General features: G+C 23.8%; 2 protein-coding genes across 7 annotated transcripts in view; one reads left to right on the top strand and one right to left on the bottom strand.

Moving 5' to 3' along the window:
• LOC127287631 (serine/threonine-protein phosphatase 6 regulatory ankyrin repeat subunit B) overlaps positions 1-16,052 on the bottom strand; it is a 32,197-nt gene extending 16,145 nt beyond the window's left edge. For 2 of the 6 annotated variants that reach the window (XM_051314666.1, XM_051314662.1), the window contains exons 1-5: positions 15,264-16,051; positions 13,287-13,388; positions 2,674-2,775; positions 2,448-2,564; positions 204-404 (exon numbers count right to left, since the gene is read on the bottom strand). In XM_051314666.1, the coding sequence (XP_051170623.1) occupies positions 204-404; positions 2,448-2,564; positions 2,674-2,775; positions 13,287-13,388; positions 15,264-15,584 (843 nt within the window). In that variant the 5' untranslated portion in view covers positions 15,585-16,051. Of the gene's footprint in view, positions 1-203; positions 405-2,447; positions 2,565-2,673; positions 2,776-13,286; positions 13,389-15,263 lie in introns of all 6 variants that reach the window. The other 4 variants (XM_051314661.1, XM_051314667.1, XM_051314664.1 and 1 more) reach the window with 4 other exon arrangements.
• Positions 10,910-21,370, top strand: LOC127287633 (acyl-CoA Delta-9 desaturase-like). Its single transcript, XM_051314670.1, has 6 exons — positions 10,910-11,090; positions 19,229-19,452; positions 19,656-19,786; positions 20,178-20,383; positions 20,710-20,895; positions 21,042-21,370. The coding sequence occupies exons 2-6, from the start codon at positions 19,272-19,274 to the stop codon at positions 21,313-21,315; spliced, it is 978 nt and encodes a 325-aa protein (XP_051170627.1). The 5' UTR covers positions 10,910-11,090; positions 19,229-19,271; the 3' UTR covers positions 21,316-21,370.
• Positions 21,371-21,509: the final 139 nt, after the last annotated feature.

The following is a 21,509-nucleotide window of genomic DNA, read 5'->3' as shown; positions in this document are numbered from 1 at the left end:
TTAGTTAGAAATATGCAACATGGAATTTAATCTTTCTTGACCTTTTGAAAAGGCTTATCGTGATGGTTTCTTTACAAAAACCATTTTGTTTTTTAAATACATTAATTTATAATCATAGAGAAGAAATATAATGGCATTAAATTTTTAAAGAATTAGAATTTTTCTGATAACATGCTAATTTTATTTTTTTGAAAAATGCTTACATTCTGCATGTCCACTGTAGCACCATAATCCACAAGAATTCGAACCATATCGACGTCTCTTCTTCTAGCTGCTAAATGTAATGCGGAATCACCTGCAGGTGTTGTGGCGCGAAGTTGGTCTGAAGCCTGTTGGGCTAAAAGTTCTCGACACATGGATTGATTACCAGCTTCAACTGCGAGAAGAAGAGGAATTTTGCCACGCTATTTAGAAAAGAAAATTTTAATATAATTACAGTTTTAGATATAAAAAAAATTGTTTCCTAAACAATTGGGACTAATTATCAAAAAATATTGAAGTATTCAAATATTTTTAATCTAATTATATAACTAATGAACCAGTGCTAAACTTTTCCATAAGTCGAAACACTTTGATGATTTCGTGACACAAGTTACTATATACAACATGCATTTTATTGATTTTATAGTTTATGTTCTGTACAAATAGGAAACCAATTCTAAAGATTGCGGAAATAAAAAAAGAATCTAAAAATGACAGAAATATTCAAGATGAAGATAAGATGAAGATAAGATTCTTCAGATTTCAAAGAATTGGATAAAATCACACAATAATTTTGAAGACCTATCAATAAAGAAGAATATGAAAATAGTATAAAGAATCAGGTTTAAATTCTATTGAAAAATATAGAATTGAGATTTAATTAAATACTTCAATAAAATTAAGAAATATTAACTTTGCAAAGCTATTAAAAAAAAAACAGGCTTAAAACTTGAACCTACTCGTGCATCCTCAACAGTTTTGAAAGCCTTCCTCCAAACGTTGGCAACACCTGCCAAAAGTTTATTCTTGTGTATAAAGTCAATAACATGCACATCAGTTCTATCATGAATTCCATCGACTTCATCCGGGTATTTTCTAATGGGCATGTCTTCATATCGAGAAAATGGCTATTTTTCTAAAAACTCGAGACACTTTTCTTTTTTTTTTGTCTATTTAAGAAAAAAAAAGTTGATGAAGACAGTTGAAGAACTCGCGATAGACTAAAATATGCAAGTGTTAGGATGAGCTTTGCGCTGGAAACTAACACTCGCAAAAGAAATGCATTTGTCGGTCGAAGGGCATAGCTCGATTACAGATTATTCTAATGGGACGTATTCTCATATCTTCTCGTGTTTCTTGGCACTCTCTTCGACAGTCAATATACGAACGAAGAAAATATATATAAGTTCAACGTTTACATATGGAGCATTGGCAAAAGCATTACAAAAAACTAGAGAACAAAAAAAGTAAGGGAAAAAAAAGTTGATGTCGATGAATAAGAATACGAGAAAGAGAGAGAGAGAGAAAGAGAGAAGAAGAAGAAGAATTATATGGTGAACTCGGTGCCAGGCTGTGATACCTAGCTAACCCTTGTCACGCGAGCTATATGCAGCAGCTAGAGCTTTCAAAATGGAACCATCATAGAAAAAATCTTTATCTGCTAATTCAAACTTTTACCTCTGGGAGCTATGCCCTTAACCACGCGAAAAAATTTTCTCTCAACGAAATATTGTTTAAAATTTCAACAGTAAAAATTTGAAAAAAAAATTTAATACTCTCTAAATATGAATATTTTACTGAATTTTTCATTTCAGTTTGCATTTGATTCGTTTTAGTCAAATTTTTAATTGAATTTCAGTTATATTTCACTGAAAATCAGTAGAATTCTTTATTTATTAGTCGAATCTGTTTTACTAATTAGTGATAATGCAGATTCAATTCAGTCAAATCTGTTTTACCGATTAGTGATAATGCAGATTTATTTCACTCAAATCTGTTTTACCGATTAATGATAATGCAGATGGTCTGTTTAAATCTGTAATAATTCAACTGATATTCAGTGGGAATGTGACTGAATTTCAATTATAATTCACTGAAAAACAGTAGAATTCTTTACTTATTAGTCGAATCTGTTTTACTAATTAGTGATAATGCAGATTTAATTCAATCAAATCTGCTTTACCGATTAATGATCATGCAGATGGTATATTTAAATCAGTAGAATTTATTTTCTCATTAGTCGAATCTGTTTTACCAATTAGTGATAATGCAGATTTAATTCAATCAAATCTGTTTTACCGATTAGTGATAATGTAGATTTATTCCAGTCAAATCTGTTTTACCGATTAATGATAATGCAGATGGTCTGTTTAAATCAGTAATAATTCTACTGATTTTTAGGGCAAATGTGACTGAATTTCAATGAATTAATTTCAATTAATTAATTACAAATAAATTATACTCACTCCGTCAACTTTAAGTCTTATGTCTCGTCCTGCAGCTCCTAATAAAGCTCGAAGTATCGAAGTTGCAGTTCCTGTTTGTCTTGAAGCAACAAGATGAACAGCCGTTTGATGTCTTGGCTGTTCATGTCAAAAAAAAAAATACAAAATTAAAACAAAAATAATATAAAAAAAATTACAAAGAAAATAATATAAATATTCAATTAATTTAAATAAAATTCATACATACCCCACCAGTTACATAGGGATCGACACCCTTTTTTGACAATAGTAATTTGACAACATCTTCTCTAGAATACATAGCCGCAATGTGAAGTGCATTATAATTATCCTGCAGGTAAATAAAAAAAACAAAAATTTCATCTTTTTTCAAATAGTTTTTTTTTTTATTATAAATTTTGTTATTTTATTTTTTGTTTATAAAATAAATATTATTTTTAAAAAATATTATATATATTAAAATTTAATTCACTTTGTATAGTGACTTTATTTGAGTGAAATAATTTTTTTGACTCTAAAAATCTATTTGGGTTAAAATATTGCAAAACCTTGAAATTGATTTTTAACCATTTGAATGATGATTTCAGCTAATACTATATAGAAAGAAATACGATGTATGGATGGTAATCAAGTAATAAGGTCGTGCATTTTGCCGCACCCGTCATTAACCGAAAGAACTTTAACTATATGGCTTATGGTCGTTTCAATCACGGTCCATTAGCATGCAATTTGAAAATTATATTGAAATTTCTTATGGGAGCGGTGCTATTCATAAACACTTGATTTTTAATTTCTAATTTCTACATAAAGCGTCTAATTACAGCTATAAACTGTATTTTTTAATTTCAATTTCTTTTTTCAAATTTCAAATAAACATTTAATTGTATCAAAAAAATATTTATTTGTATCAAATAATTTTTATTTGAATCAAATAAACTGTATTCGAATAAATAATTTCTGTATTTAAAATATAAACTTTTAATTTATTCAAATAATAATTATTTGGTACTAATGAATAATTATTTGATACAAATAAATATTTATTTGATCCAAAGAAATATTTATTTAATACAAATAAATATTTATTAAATCGAAAAAAAAATATTTATTTAATAATAGTAAAGTAACTAATTTTTTGAATGAAATATTTTTTTTGTATATAAAATTCTTCTAAATATATGTAAAAATTAAGATGCATAAAAAAACAAAAGGAATAAAAGTTTGACAAGATAGAATTTGAACGATGTATATTTTTTTTAATTAATTTATTTGTCAAATCAATTAATAATTACAAAAATTATAAATATTGTTATATTATTTCAAAAATTTAGAAGGTAAAATTTTTTAATTAAAAAATTTTTTTCTTTGTATAACTGGATTTCCATGTAAATCGAAAAATGATAATTTAGATAAAATGATAATTAAATTATTTGAAATTTCTCTGAGTTTATTGTTGCTTATATCCAAACTTTGTAATTTTGTGAGATTCTTAAAAGTTTCACTGTTTAATAAAGAAAAATGATTATTATTAAGACCTAGATACTTTAAATTAATCAAACTTTGAAATGAATTATTTTCAAGTTTCTCTAACATGTTATTATTTATATACAATGATTCGAGATTATTCAAACCTAAAAATAAATTCCTTGGCAATGATTTCAATTTATTGTTATCTAAATTAATTTCCCTTAAATTTGTACAATTTTCAAATAAATTTTCTGGTAAATTTTCCAATTTATTATTATTTAAATCAATAAATGTTAAATTATACAAATTTTTAAATATTTTTTCTGAAAGATTTAACAATTTATTATTTTTTAATAATAAAATTTGTAAATTATTTAAGCCAATAAATAAATTTTCAGACAATGATTTCAATTCATTGTTACCTAAATTAATTTCCCTTAAATTTGTACAATTTTCAAATAAATTTTCTGGTAAACTTTCCAATTTATTATTATTTAAATAAATAAATGTTAAATTATACAAATTTTTAAATATTTTTTCTGGAAGATTTAACAATTTATTATTTGAATAATAATGAATGCCGCTAGGTGGCAGCTACTAAACACGTGTTCACATGTGTCTCGGTTGATTTTGTTTAAATAAAACGGTTTAAGTTTGGTCTGTTCTTTTACAACCTTATAGTTATAAACATTATTTTGTGCTGGTTTTTAGTGAAAGTTTTTTATTATCTGCACCATTTGCCTTAACTTGGCTCTCTGATTTGAATTTTTTCTAACCTAACATTGGACTGATATACTTGTTTTTTGTTTATTAACTTCAATTGAAACTGCTTTCGCTCAACTTACTTTTTATTTTTATTTGAATGATTATTTGTGTGCAAAAATGGCCTCTAGTGTTGAAAATTGTGCAAAATGTGGTAAAGATATTACACGTGCTATTCCTACTTTGTGTAGGAAGTGTAATCTTCCTTATCATCCCAGCTGTGCGTTACAGCTGTCTACTTTGCCTGATGGGTCGTTCACCAAATGTTGTAAACCTAGGTCATTGTCTCCTTCAAATAATTCTCAATCTTCACAAACCTCTGTTAACTTGGATAGTATTTTGAGAGCTATTAAGGTTTTATCAACAACAGTTTCTGATAATTTTGCCAATATGACTGAAAACATGTCAGATATCAACAAAAAGCTCGATGACACACTGTGTAGGCTGAGTAATATGGAAAGCAGAGTTGTTGATTTGACAGAGCGTCTTAATGTTGTTGAAGAGAGACTTGATAAATCTGAGGCAAATGGTTCTACAAATATTGATTCTAATTCAGTAACTAATGTCTGTATAAATGAACTTGTTGATCGAAATGAAAGAAAGAACAATCTTGTTTTATTTAATCTTCCAGAATTTGACACTTCGTCAAATAATAGTTGTTCTTTGAAATCTGTGGTTACGAATAAATTAAAAAAATTCATTCAAACAGATGATCTTGAAAATATACGCACATTTAGAATGGGTTCTAATGCGCAGGTTTCTCGTAAGCCTCGCCCTGTTAAGATTGTATGTGAGACGGAAGAGAAGGCACAAGTAATTCTAAAAAAATTTGTAAGTGTCAAAAGAGACTCAACACGTTCAAGGGAGTTGGAAGATCTTTGGATGTCGAATGACAGGACGGTTATGCAGAGGGAGGAGATTAAGAGAGTGAGGGAGGAACTAGAGACCCGTCGATTAGACGGAGAAATGAATGTGTCAATGGTCTACCGGCGTGGAATCCCTACCATAATTAAAATCCCCCCTAGAAATCGCACATCCACTCTTACAGTCCAAATAGATGCGTGTAAGGAGAATCTATAGTGATTTCCCCACTTGGTGCCCAAGGTTGTGTCCCTTCCTTGAGATAAACTTATTTTATTTCTATCTATGAAAGTGATTTAAGGAAATACATATAGAACTAAATGTATACATTGTGATTTAGAGAAAATCAGTATTATTGAACAATAACAATTATTTTTGAAATTAATTGATATAATGGTAAAGCAGATTCTATTTATCGAAAATTAATCTTCTCTTTTGATAATAATGTAATTTGATTTATGTTATTCTTTACTGTATAAACTTATAATGAACTTTAGCCATTATAGCGCCTACCTAGATTTAGTTAATATTTTATATTTTGTATTGTTACTTACGTAACTATTAGAATTTAGGAGTACTTTTGTACGAAAGGGCATGTCCCGTTATGTTCTAAATAAAATAAAATAAATAAAATAAAATTTTTTAATAATAAAATTTGTAAATTATTTAAGCCAATAAATAAATTTTCAGACAATGATTTCAATTCATTGTTACCTAAATTAATTTCCCTTAAATTTGTACAATTTTCAAATAAATTTTCTGGTAAATTTTCCAATTTATTATAATTTATATAAATAAATTTTAAATTATACAAATTGTTAAATATTTTTTCTGGTAATAATTTCAATTCATTGTAGGACAAATCAATAGTTTGTAATTTACTGTTATTTTTAAATAAATTATGTGAAAGTGTTTTTAATTGATTTTTATTTAAAAATAATTTTTTTAATTTCAATAAAGTACCAAATGTATTCTCAGAAAGTGTCATCAATAAATTGTTGCTTAAATATAATTCTTTTAGTTCTAAATTATTTAATAAATTATCAGGTAAATATTTTAATTTGTTATTTATAAGTTTGATGGAAACTATTTTTTTACAATTTTGAAATAAATTTTTTGGGAGATTTTTTATATTATTATTGTCCATTATTATGTATTTTAATTCTTTTAAGTCTCTAAATAAATTTTCAGTTATTTGTAAATTTTTATTATTGCTTAGATCCAAATTTTTAAGATGATTTAAATATAAAAGATTGTCAGATATTGTAAGTAATTTATTCCTGTTGAGTTTAATATATTTTATCATTTTGCAATTTTTAAATAAATCTTTTGGAATTGTTATTAATTTATTATCACTTAAATCAATTTCCCGTAATTTAATTAATTCATTAAATGCATTATTTGAAATATTTTTTATGAAATTACTGTTTAAGTATAAATAATTTAGATTTATTAATTCAGAGAATAGATTATCGGATAATGAAAATAAATAATTATTATTAAGATCAAGTAGAATGAGATTTTGTAAAATTTTAAATAAATTGTTTGGTAGATTAACAAATTCATTGTGATTTAGATACAAGTATTTTAAGTTATTCAAATTTGCGAATATTTTCTCCGAAAGTGTTTCTAATTTATTATTACCAATGTTTAACGAAGTTAGATAATTCAAACCAAAGAATAAGTTTTCAGGTATTGAATTTAAATTATTTTCTTCCAAATTAATAAAATGTAAGTTAGTGCAATTATTAAATAAATTTTCCGAAATAATTTTTATTCGATTCATCTTAAATGATATTTGCCTTAAATGTTTCAACTCGCCAAGTAAATTTTCTGAAAGTCGTACTAAAATATTGTCAGTTAAATTTATAATATAAAGATTATTCAAACCGTGAAAGAAATAATCGGGTATTTCGCTAAGTCTATTGTGCTGAAGTTCAATTATTATTAAATTCTCTGCATTTTTAAACAAATCACTTGAGAGTTGTGTTAAATTATTATTATTGAGATTGATGTCCGTCAAAAATTGTGTATTTACTTCATTTGGAAATTTTATTAACATATTGTTACTGACGTCAATTATTTTGATATTCCATAGGCCAAAAAATGTATTGTCAGGTAATGACAAAAATTTGTTATCATTAAGATAAATGAATTTTAGTTTTGATAAATTTTTAAATAATTCCACAGGTAGTGTAATCAGATTGTTGAAATCCAACAATATTTCTTCTAAATTATTTAAATTGTTGAATATTGTTTTTGAAATTTCTGTCAATGCATTGCTACCCAAATTTATCGTACTTAGTTTATTTAAACCAAAAAATAAATTTTCTGGTAATTTACTCAAATAATTATTGGAAAGATTAATTTCTGTTATATTTCTGCAACCTTTAAATAAATCATTTGAAAGGTTTTTTATTAAATTATTATTTAATTTTATTTCTTTTAAATTCTTCAATTCTCCAATATTTGAAATTTCATCAAATTTATTGTAACTTAAATCTAATATTTTTAGATTATTCAAATTATTAAACAAATAATTTGGTAATAATTTCAAACTATTATTGTAAATTTCAAGTATCTCGAGTTTTTCTAATATAATATTTGTAAAATTTAAATATTCATTATTATACAGATAAAGATTTTTTAAATTTTTTAGTACCATTTTTGATAAGAATACATATTTGTTATTTTCAATAATAATTGTTTTGAGATTATTTAAATTATCCAATGTTTCTGGTTGAATTTTTAAATAATTATTTGATTTAATTTTTAATTCAATTATGTTTTCATATTTTTGAAAATTATTATATTTCGAGAGTGTGACATTATTTTCCATGAGAATAAAGAGAGAAATGGAACGAGGTTTAACGTTGTTTACTTGAAAAATGTTGCTTAAGTCTGTATTTGATTTGATATGACAATTTATTAATTTAAATTGTTGTTTTCTGCTGTGAAAATTTATTTTTTCACTCAAATTATGATGAAAATTAATATTGTAATTGAAATTCGATAAATTTGCATTATTTTTGCATGATAATTTCACTGTATTTGAATGACTGTTATCAATTTGAATGATAAAATCACCACATGTTAAATTTCTTATCCAGATAGATTCTATTGTACATATACAATTTTGAAATTGCATTTCACATGGTTGTGATGGTAAAATTTGTAAAAATGACATGAATCCTAAAATACATGATAGTATCTTCATTTTTTTTTTCCTTTTTGGTTCACGTATTTAATTTTCTATTTAATCTGAAATAAAAATTAAATATTGTAGTAGAAATAAAATTTGTAAATTTGAGATATAAATTTAAAAGAAAAAAAGTTTTTGTAAGTTAAAAATTTATAGACATAAACTACAAAATGATAATTTTAACTGTTGTTTTATTTAAAAAATTTCCTATTGCGGTATTAAAAAATTTATGCATTTTACAATTTTATTTTTTTTTTTTTTTGTAAAACAAAAATAAATAAAATTAACAAATTATTATTTTAGAAATATTTTATTTTCTAACTGTAAGAATAATTTGAATGTAATTCACTGAAAAAAAAAATTTATTTGATTCAAATCCTCGATTATTTGAATATTATCAAATAAATATTTACCAAATAATTTTTGAAACCAAATTATTGAATTTAATAAACTGTATTTGAACCAATAATTTTTATATTTGAAAGAATTTGTCTAATATCATATCTCAAATAATAATTATTTGATACAAATAAATATTTATTTGATACTAATAAATATATATTTGATAATAGTCATAAGTAACCGATTATTTGAATCAAATAAATTTTTTTTCAGAATTAGGATTTTTATAATAAAAAAAAAATCTTTTTTTTTTTTTTAATTTCAGCACAAAACCCCGTATCTTTTTTTTATGTCAAGAAATATTTTAATAATTACTACCTTCATATTTAATGACCAAACAAACGTTTTTTTATTCTTATCAAAAATATATCTTATCTTTTTACTTTTGCAGTGATTTTGGATGCTGAACAAAAAGAAAATTATTTTAGTTTAACAACTAACCTGCTTATGGAAAACTGCTTTGACGTTTTAAAAATTTTTTTCTATTGAAATTTTCTAATTCTATTTTTAAGTAAAGAAAAAAAAAATATATCAAAAAGCGGAATATAGTGGGGCTACACGTCATATTTCTTTATTGGGTAAATGCAAATGAATAATTTTTATTGTTCTTTCATGAATACATTATAATATTATAGTTTATTTAAAATTACAAATAAAATTCGAAATTTCTGCTTATCATTTAGAATTTCGATTTATTTTAAAAAGTTTTCAAAAGTTTTTATATAAAAAATACATTCATTTTTAATTTTTATTTTCTATTCTTATATAAATTGATGATGCTCAATTTTTTTTTTTTGAAAACTTTTCGTTTATTTCTTTAAGTTTACAGAAAAATAATATTTTATTCAAATAATCGGTACACGCAGAGAAATTATTTATTTGAACCAAATAAAATATATTTGAGTTAAATAAACGTATATTTGTCTCAGAGCCTACTAACTTTTTTTATTTGGCGTAAATAAAAATTTTATTTGTCAGAAATAAATTTTTCTTTGGCTCAAATAAATTTTTTATTTCAATGAAATAAAAAATATATTTGCAACAAATAAATGAGTTAGTAGGCTCGGAGATAAATATACCATTTTTCTGAGTGTAATTTAACTATTATTAAAAAAAAATATATTTATTTTCATTAAATAATAATAATATAGTAAATAGTAAATAATAATAATAGTAATAATAATAAAATAGTAATAACTAAATAATTATTTTTTGAGTGCGGTATTTGTTTCAAATACAAAATATTGGTACAAATAAAGTTTACTTAATTTAATAATTTTCTTTTCAAAAATTATTTGATTCAAGTAAATATTTATTTGAAAATAAGTTATCGATTATTTGAATCAAATAATTTTTTTTTTTGAATATTCGTAAAAATTGAGACTAAAAAAATTGTTCAGTTTTTTTTTTTCTTTATAAAATTGATCTTATTTGGAATCAAATTTGATTATGCAATTTGATTCGTATTTAGAATGAAATTTGATTATGCAAATAATCTTATTTGGTATGAAATTTGATTATGCAATTGATTTTAGAAAATATATAATGTAAAAATGAAATAAAATTTTGTTTTCGTTTCGATTTTTTTTTTTTTTTTTTTTTTTTTTTTTTTGGTATTATTGTGTGTATACAAAAAGAAGTTCTCTTTTCCCCTGACAGTGAATCCACCCCTCAATTTGAGAATATTATACAAAGGGTGCGAGGGACGAAACAGGGTAGGCGGATCAACCCGGGTACCCCTGCTTTTTCTAGACAGGTGCTGCCATATATGTTCAGCTTCATATTACTAGTTTATGTCCTTGCCATAACGTTATTTTAATCTAGAACATCGTATTCGTAACAAAGTTTTTTTTTTTTTTTTCTTTACCTGCCGAGGAATACAAAAATTTTCATGGAAAACATTAAAAAAATTTATTAATAAAATTTTGAAAAAGTTCACATTTTCTTTTTTGGTAAGTAGAAAAATTTTTATTTCATTTAATATTAATAATATTATATGATAATATTTTAAATACAATATAAAATTTCGTATTTTGAAAAATTGTGTGTAATTGATAAAATTTTCCATAGGGCAATTTTGAATATGTTCTAAAACAAAATGTGTTGAAATTTTTGAATATTATATGTAAATTTTAATGAATTTAAAATATAGAATATTTTTTTCCATGGGAAAAATTGGAGATAAAAAAAAATGTTATTGATTATTTGAATGCTACTTGTCCTTGTCACGTGTCATACCTTTTGAAGAAAATATTTTTGTTGATGATACGTATATATGGGAGAGTTGTATTTTGAATTTATAAAATGAAAAATTTTATTATTATTTCACTGGGGAAAAATTTTATTTGATTCAATTAATCGTGTCACTTGATTGTTAATAAATATTTATTTGGAGCAAATAGATTTTATTTTTTAATTAAATAAACTGTATTTGAATTTTTGTATTTGAAACAAATACCATTTAACTAACTTAAATAATTTAATTATTTTTTTGAATTAGAGAAATTGTATATTTGTCTCAGAGCCTACTAACTTATTTATTTGTTTCAAATATATTTTATTTCGTTTAAATAAAAAATTTATTTGAATCAAAGAAAAATTTATTTATGACAAATAAAATTTTTAATTATGCCAAATAAATAAGTTAGTAGGCTCTGAGACAAATATACGTTTATTTAACTCAAATATATTTTATTTGGTTCAAATAAATCATTTCTCTGGGTGTATTATTATTTTAAATTATAATTAATTAATAATTATTAAAAATAAGCCCTTTTTTTACCATAGTATGAAAATAATAAAATAATAATTATTTTAAAATAAATATTTATTTGACAATAGTCAAGTAACCAAATTATTTGATAAATTTTTTTCACTGTAATAGTAATGAAAATTAAATTGTAGTTTACGAAAATAATAATTATTTAAAATAAATATTTATTAAAAAATTAATTAAAAAATTTTATTATTTTTTTTTTTAAATTATTTTTAAAAAAAATTCTAAAAATAAAAAAAACAATTTTTTTTTATATATTTTAACATTTATTTAAGAATTCGTAAGAAAATTTGATTTATATAATTTCCATATTTTTTTTGTACGAAAATATTTTTGAGGAGAAAAGCAACAATAGTTTGCGTGATAAATTGAGTAAACAAGAGAAATACTTCTTTTTTTTTTTTTTTTGCTCTGTTTTTCTCTGTGTGTGAGAAAAAAAAAATAATCGAAAGTAAAATTCATAGGTCGGTAAGAGTTAATTACATTGACGAGGACTGTGTTCAAGTTTTCCGGGCATGTTTATCTTAAATAAAAATCGAGCCACTTTTCTGTACCACTGACTGAACGGCCTACTTGCTGCTTACTTATTTACTCTCTTTTTACTAGAACCCCCTTGGCCTTGGCCCTCCTTCACGCAATCTTTACTACCCTGACACGACTTTGCAGCATGGATTACAGGTAGATCCGAGGGTAGATCATTAACTCTTTGTAAAAGGTACACGTTACCCGCAAAGTGTTAATCCATTGTGAAGTAAAATTTTTTCTCTCTCACAATTTTTTTTTTTTGATTTCTCTTATGTCTCTTGAAATTTAATTTCACTGAACTTTCATTTTTTTTTCCATTTTTTTCAATTAAAAAAATTTTTTTTTTAACTTCTCATTTTTTGCTTATTAACAATTAGTAATTTTTTTCTAATCTTTTCTTAGTACTGGAAAAATATCAAATATAATCCTTCGATTATTAAAAAAATATCATATCCTCTTTGTTTTTTGGAAAATACAATTTTACAATTATTAAAAATTTTAATTATTTTAATTTAAGTAAAATAATTATTATTGATTTTTGATTCAAGAAAAATTTCCCTTTATTTAATATTTATGAATTCAAAATTTTATTTTGAAAAATTAAATGCAAGAAATATATATCAATTTTGTGGTAAAATTAATTCTAGAAAATTGTTTAATTTTCCTTTTTATAAAGTATTTATAGTTGTGAAAAAGTTTTGTTCAAGGTTTTATAAAAAAAAACTTTCAACATATCTTGCAAGCTTGTGAAACTTATATAATATAAGAAAAGTATAAAAGCAACAGGTTTTTTTTTTTTTGCACATATTTTTTGATTCATTAAAAAATTAATAATATTTGAACATACGTTATTTCTTGCTCCAATATCCGCACCAAGATCAATCATTCTATCCAAAAATGCTGTACGATTATCTTTTACAGCATACATTAACGGTGTCATTCCAGTAGTCTGTAAAAAAAAAAAACAAATTTTCTATAGTAATTAATAAAAATTATTCAATAATTCATCAAAATTTTTAATTTTATTTTCAAACTTATTAATTCAAATAAAAATTTGTTCTTTCTTTATTAATAAATAATATTGTCTCTCAAAATAAAGTTTATTTTTTTTTAAATAAAGAAAAATCAAATAAAAATCATATTTGCATTAAAATGAAAGCATATTTTTTATGGAGCAAAAAAAAGTTATTGTCGATCGAACTCATTTTCTGAGGAAATTAGATTCTACCATTTTTTTTTGTACATGTCTCAATTTTTATTTGAAATAATAATTAATAGTAATGTAAATTTTTCACTCTTTGCGAGGTGAACATTTTTTTTGTGCTGCGAAGTAATTTTTTGTAATTATTAAATTTTGGAAACAAAAAATTAATTGTATTTGAATATCATGAAAATTGAGTTAATCTTCAAATTGTATACACTGGAAAATATTTTATTCTATTAATAATCAAATTCAAATAATAATAATAATAATAATAAAATATTTTATTATTAAATAAAAAATTATTTGGTACAAATGAATATTTATTTGTATCAAATAAAAATTATTTGGATGAAATAAATTATTTTTCAGTGCGAAAATAATGAATAACAGTAACAATAAAATTTTTGCATTTGAAAGAGATAAGAATTGTTTCTTTTAACATTTTAAAATAAAGGGAATGTCAATCAAAGAGTGAAAGACACGAAATGGATAAGATATTTCATTTTGTTTTACTGCCTCTTTGAAAGTTTAATATTTATTATCGAAAAAAAAACTGTTGTAAAATAGAAAATAATCTTTTTCAATTATCTCAATTTTCTATATTTTTAATATTTTTTTTTTACAATTCAAATAAATCTTTTAATAATTATTTTTAAAAAAATTGTTTAGTAATTTTTTTAAATAATGTTTTTTTTTTGGTGGTTTGGCAAAAATAATAGATTAAAAATTATCATTTTTACTATAGTTACAGTAAATTTTGACAATTTACTGCAAGAAAATATAATTTATTGATTATGTAAGGACGTTTATCCACGGAAATGTTAACCCTCCCCCCAAAAAAAAATTAATTATCATTTAAATAATTAAAATAATTGTACTTTCTGAAAGATAAAATATCAATTTTTAAGAAAAAAATTCAAAAACCTACAAAATTTATTTTTTTTTACACAATTTGCGTAGGATAAAAATTTTTTCTATTAATATTGCATACAGAATTTTTTAAAAACAACCTAAATAGGTAAATAATTATATACAGGATGATTTTTACGTTTTGGACCACCTAAAATTTTTTTTTTAATTCCCTTTTGATTTTTAAACAAAAATAATGGAATAAAAAAAACATTTAGGGGGTCCGAAACATAAAAATCACTCTGTATACACTGAAAAAAAATTTATTTGATTCAAATACTCAGATTACTTGACCATTATCAAATAAATATTTAATTGTAGCAAATAATTATTATTTGAGACAAAAATATACAAATACAAAAATTATTGGTTTAAATAGAATTTATTGAATCCAAATAAAAATTATTTGGTTCAAGTATAAATATATTTATTTGATAATAGTCGAGTATTTGAATCAAATAAATTTTTTCCCTATAAATAAATAAATTTTGTAGGTTGTAAATTTTTTTCTTAAAAATTGATTTTTTTTTTTCAAAAAATACAATTAACAATATTATTTTAATCATATTTAAACGGTAATTAAATTTTTTTTATAATTAAAATTAATTTTTTTTTTAAATTTTAATTGTTTTTCTAAATTTATAAAATTTTAAATATGGATTTAAATTATTATTTTTTTTGGATTTTGTTATATAAATAAAAATTTTGTACCGTGTCCAAGACACCGGACAATGGTTGAGGATTTCCATCCTCGCCTGCATTTTGTGCCGCCTTCTCCAAAGATTTGAGCAACTGGTCCACGGGTGACCATTCTCCTCTGGATGCAAGACCCAAAAGTCTTTGCGATGCTTCCCTTGTTGTTGCACCCGCTGAACCAGGTTTACTTCCTGGTTGCGATGGTTCTCCACTTGCCGCTCCATTACTTCCCGTTGATCCCGAACCACCATCTTCCTTAGCACCCACTGGACTCTCTTCTTTACTCGAAGAGCTCTTTTTATCATCCTTTACCGAGGATTTTTTATTGCTACTCATCTTACGTCACCGATTATTTCCAAAATCATCGCTCGATCAATTTTTATCGATCAGCGAAAAAAAAAAAAAAATTTCTTCAATAAGTCTTCAATAAATTTCTTTCTTTCTATTAAAATAATAAATATTAATAAAATAAATTTAAAATAATTTCTTTTTGACAAAAAGAAAAAAAATTATTACACCACATATACCACTTGCACAAAATTTCCGGTAACAAAGAATTTAAAGTAATTTTCCGGCACTTGAACAATAGTTACTCTTAGAAATAAAAAAAAAAAAAAAGAATGAAAAAAACTTTTTAATTAAAAGGTAAAAAAAAGGAATTTTTTTTTTCGCGTGAGACAATTATTTGATATTAGATGTTTTCCTCACGAATTTCCTCACGATTCTGAGGACTCGTTTCTCTTTGCTGCAAAAGAGGGTGGCTTTCAAAGCAGGATCGACCAATCACAGGTACACTGCCGTGGTTTGTTCAGGTATAAAACGTTACCAACACAATTTTAACATATTCACAAATGTAGTTATACATGTATATATATATATATGTATGCAAATTTCTAAGGTGGTAGGTCGTAAGGTTTGAATAAGGGGGGGGGGGGTAACTAAGACGGCCAAAGAAACGCTTCTGAGATGGGGAGGAGGGTTACTTTACCGTCGACACGCGACTTCCGGTTTTTGGATGGTAGACACGCCATCGTGGTATTCAGTACCCTACGGTTATCACCCTCATTGTAAAAAAGAAAACTGGCCTACTGTGATTGTCTCTCTCCATCTATATACTCCAATTTTCCTTTGTCTCCATTCTTTGATGCAATATATATTAAATTTACTTTTTTTTTTATTTCTTTTTTTCTTTACATAAATCTTATCAGTATATTGTAATAATAACTTTATTTTTCATGTCAAAAGAATGTTTTGTTCAAGGTTCTACTTGTGAAATTATCAGAAAATCCATTTTTCAATCACAGAAACAACTTTCAATGGGAGAAAAATAAAATTTGCTTTGTAGCTGTAAGCTTAGCGTTTCCGATTTGTGTGCGTTGAGTCCGGGTTCGATTCCCCGTGTCTGGGATTTTTTTCATGTTGGTTAAAAATAGAAATAAATTTTTATTATAATATTAATATCTTCCTATATTACAAAAAGATATCGCCGACGCTGTTTCAAGAATTCTTGACCTAGGAGGGGGGGTGTCCCGCCTCCTAAATTTTGAGGTTATGTTCGTTTCAAGGCTCTGAATATAGCCGCAAGTCCCCCCCTCCCTCCTCTCATTTCCCCTCCTCCTCCAAAATGGCCTAAATTTTAAGGTTATGTTCGTTTCAAGACTGAATATAGCTGCAAGTCCCCTCCCTCCCCCGGCAGAAATGACCTAAATTTTGAGGTTATGTTCGTTTTAAGGCTCTGAACATAGCCGCAAGTCCCTCATCCCTCCTCTCATTTCCCCTCCTCCGCCAAAAATGACCTAAATTTTGAGGTTATGTAAATTTCAAGACTTTCAATATAGCCGCAAGTGGAGGTGGAGTTCCCGCCAAAAATGACTTGAATTTAAAGGTTATGTTCGTTTCAAGACTTTTTAATAATTTATTGATGGTTTTTAGGCAATTTCATTGAAATTATTTTTCAAAATAATTTCTTAATGTCGATTATAATTTATTATTAATTTAATTAATTTATTAATTAAAATTTAATAATTTTAATTTTAATAATATTTATTCAGATTTCAATGAATTTGTAATAATAATTCTTTGAAATAGGTGGTTCATTTGGAAAAATAAGATCAATGGAAAATTAAAAAAAAATGATTAAAACAGGGGGGTTGGCGCACGAAGCGCACAGGGGGGCGTAGCCCCTCTAGTATTATATAAAAATATACTATATGGACGCTTAGAGACCTAAGGGAAAAAAATATTTTAGGTTATGTTTGTAATTTTTGGACTTAATATACTCAACTCTTAATAAAAAAAACATTTATGTTGTGTCCATTATCAAATAATTCAATTTTATTTTACCATTAATTAAAAAGAAACTTTTTATCAAAGGAAAAACTATTACTAAAACATAACCTAAAATTTTTTTGACGTAAGGTCCCTTTTCTCGTGGAGCGTCACATGATATATGATATATTTGTCTCAAAGCCAAATAAATATTTATTTGATTCAAAATAAATATTTATTTGATTCAAATAAATATTTATTTGATTTAAATAAAAAATTTTTTTACTCCAAATAAATGGGCTAGTAGGCTGTGAGACAAATATACATTTATTTAACTCAAATATATTATATTTGCGGCTCAAATAAAACATTTCTTTGAGTGTAATAATTTTTTAAATAGAACTCGAAATTCTTAAAAACTTAAAATTTGAACTTCTCTAACAATTTTAATTATTTTTCACTGCCAATTTTTTTTTTTTACACTTTTTTCATGATTCTGAACAATCGATCGTATAGGGATTTTAAGAAATATCAATTTTTTTCAAAAAAATAAATATTTAAAAATTGTAAAATGGTTAAAAAAATATTTTTTTAAATTTTTTATCCTAGACTATGGTTTTAGGTTCCAAAAATATGTTGAAAAAAAATTGACACCTCTAAATAACTTTCATTGGTTTTTTTTTACACTGTAAATACAATAAAAAAAATTTATTTGATTCAAATACTTAATTACTTGAATCAAATAAATATTTACTTGAACCAAATAATTTTTATTTGAATTATGCATTTAAACAAATAATTTCTGTATTTGAAATAAATACAATTTAAGTGATTCAAATAATAATTATTTCATAAAAATAAATATTTATTTGATACTAGTCAAGTAAACGAGTATTTGAAGCTAATAAATTTTTTTTCACTGTTATACTTTTATAATTCAATTTCTATTATTTTTCATCGACAATTTTTTTATATCCTCTTTTTATAGTTTTGAACAATAAATCGTGTGGGCTTTTAAAAATTTTGCAATTTAAAAAAAAAAAAAAAAATTTTTAAATGATAAAAATATTTTAATATTAAAATATAAAATAAAAATATAAGAAAAAAAAATTGAAATTTTTTTTCAAATTTCAATAATTTAGAATAATTTTAGACCCTAAATTATTGTCGAGAAAGAATATTGAATGTAGCGTAACAGAATATTTAAAAATTCGTCCGCAACCACATCAAGCTCTATTCACCCGTAATTCTAGATCACATTAAACAATTAATAGTTTATTCACTTCAGTGCTGGATAAAGGTGTATCCCTTTGGATTTTGATGCTAAATTTTGAAATTTTATACAAAATTTTTTTTTTTCATTACAATTAGCCTTAAAAGAAAAGAAGGAAAATTTATTGAATTTTTTTTTTTTTAATAGTTTAATTAAAAATTAACAAAAGCCCTAGGGGTCATGACCCCAATGTTCCTGTATTGAAACCGGCCCTGATATATACACTTGAAATTAACTTCTCCGAGAGCGAACCTTATGCAGTTAAATAGTATTAACGAGACCATCTGATGATAGATAGGGTTTATAATTTGAAAATAATTTTTTTTCTTTTTTTTTTTTTTTTTGAATATTTTTTAAATTATGTCATTAAATTGTAAAATAGCAATTTTAGGAATTGCTACTTAATAATTTTCATTGTTTGTTAATAATTTATTTTCAGTAAGAACAAAAAAAAGTGAAAACGTTAAATTAAAGAAGAAATAATGACTGCTAAAGATGAAACAGTGTCTCAACGAGATGAAGAAACAATTTGGGAAAAATTAAATGGATGGAGAAAGAATTTGATATGGAGATATTTTTTATTCATGTCGTTATGGCATATCGTTGCATTTTATGGATTTTTGACATTTCCTTATTCGACACATAAATTAACATTTTTGTGGAGTATGTAATTAAAAAAAAAAAATTAAATTTAAATTAAATTTGGAAAAAATTTTTTTTTACCTGGAACAACGATATGTTTCACTAAAATAGGGAAAGTTTTTCTTATACTAGAGAAATATATCACTGATCTAGATAAATTTTTTTTTTTTCCATATTAAATATGAAAATTGCAATTTTTTTACATCTTATGGTTTTATTTACAGTTGTTATTGTGTATCTTTATGCTGTTTTTGGATTATGCGGTGGTGCACATCGTTATTGGTCTCATCGTTCTTTCAAAGCAAAATTACCACTGCAAATTATTTTAGCCGGTGGTCATTATACAGTGGGCATCGTAAGTTTTTTTTTTTTTTTTTTGTACCAAATAATTTTTTTTTTAACAAAAATTTTTTTGTAATTGAATAACAAAAACATTTTTCTATAGTTAAAAACACAAAAACTATACATTGGAAAAAAATAGTATTGATTCAAGAAAACCCATTTAGACGTATTTGATTAAATATTTTTTTTTTGGAAAAAATTTTTATTAGTTTGAATTAATATTAATTAATTTTTTTGGAATTAAAATTAGTTGATCAAATATTGACAAGTAAAAGAATCAATGATATATACTATTTTTAGATAAAGTAAAACTGGATTTTAGAAAAAAGAACTTTTTTTAAAATTTTGTTGAAAAAAAAAAAATAAATAACGAAAAATAATCAATTTTTCTGATTTTATTTAAGCTTAGAATATACGATTGGGTGAAAATACACAGAGTTCATCATAAATACACTGATATGGATGCCGATCCTCATAATGCATCTCGTGGATTTTTTTACTCGCACATTGGTTGGTGGATACAAAAAAAGAATCCAGAATTTTTGAAACGATTGAAAGAAATTGATATGAGTGATGTGAAGGCAGATCCGGTAGCACGTTTTGGAGATAAGTGAGTAAATAATATAAAACCCAATGTGGTATTTAATTTTTTTTATCGAAAATTTAATTATTTAATGTCAAAAAAATTGAAATTAACAAAAAAAAAATTAATAATATTTAAAAAAAATTAATATTAATTAAAATAGTTAATAATAAATTTAAAAAATTAATACTTATTAAAAAATTAATTTTAATTAAAAAAATTAATACTTATTAAAAAATTAATTTTAATTAAAAAAATTAATACTTATTAAAAAATTAATTTTAATTAAAAAAATTAATACTTATTAAAAAATTAATTTTAATTAAAAATAAAAATTTGTTCTTTTTCCACAGATACTATTATAGTATGTTGACCCTAATGTCAGTCATTTTACCATCACTGGTACCAATATTTTTATGGAACGAGAGTTTATATTGGGCTGTTATGTCACAAGCATTTATGCGTTATGTATTGGCATTAAATTCAATATTACTGATTAACAGTGCAGCACATATGTTTGGATCAAAGCCCTTTAATAGGTAATCTATTATTACAAATAGAAACTAATATTTTGGTAAATTTTAGTAAAAAATTAATAAAAAAAAAATTAAAAAATGATTTTATAAAAGAAATTATTTTTAATATTTAATATATAAATTAATTGCAATTTTATTTTTCATAATAGGTATATAATGCCAAGTGAAAATAAACTTGTTGTATTATTAACAACAGGTGAAGGATGGCATAATTTTCATCATACATTTCCATGGGATTTTCGTGCTGGTGGAATTGATAAATATGATTTTAATTTAACATCATTTTTAATTAAACAATTTGAAAAAATAGGTTGGGCCTACGATTTAAAGACTGCAAGTAATGATCTTATTAAAGCGACATGTGAAAAAAGAGGCGATGGAAGTCATGCAAAATTATGGGAAGAAGTTCCTGAACCTAAATAGAAAAAAAAATTTTTTTTTTTTTATTGATAATTCATCAATAAAATTGCAATAATTATTCCTGTTTAAGTTAATTATTATTTATTGAAAATCTTGATTTTTTTTTTATCAAGATTACAGAACAAATAATTTGATAATTAAAGTACGTTAAGTATAATAATAAGAAATTTGTAAAAAAAAAAGAAGTTATTTTACAA

This window comes from Leptopilina boulardi, unplaced genomic scaffold (assembly GCF_019393585.1).
Source record: "Leptopilina boulardi isolate dan_hultmark-lab unplaced genomic scaffold, ZJU_Lbou_2.1 LbouV2_372, whole genome shotgun sequence".
Lineage (NCBI taxonomy): Eukaryota > Metazoa > Arthropoda > Insecta > Hymenoptera > Figitidae > Leptopilina > Leptopilina boulardi.
The sequence above is the reverse complement of the archived record's forward strand: the minus strand, read 5'-3'. Positions and strand labels throughout refer to the sequence as shown.

Bases quoted from the DNA above. Each gene is read 5' to 3' on its own strand.
- LOC127287633 (XM_051314670.1), top strand. From the start codon at position 19,272: ATGACTGCTAAAGATGAAACAGTGTCTCAACGAGATGAAGAAACAATT. The intron at 19,453-19,655 runs GTATGTAATTAA...TTTTATTTACAG, and splicing joins TAAATTAACATTTTTGTGGA to TTGTTATTGTGTATCTTTAT. The intron at 20,896-21,041 runs GTAATCTATTAT...TTTTCATAATAG, and splicing joins GGATCAAAGCCCTTTAATAG to GTATATAATGCCAAGTGAAA.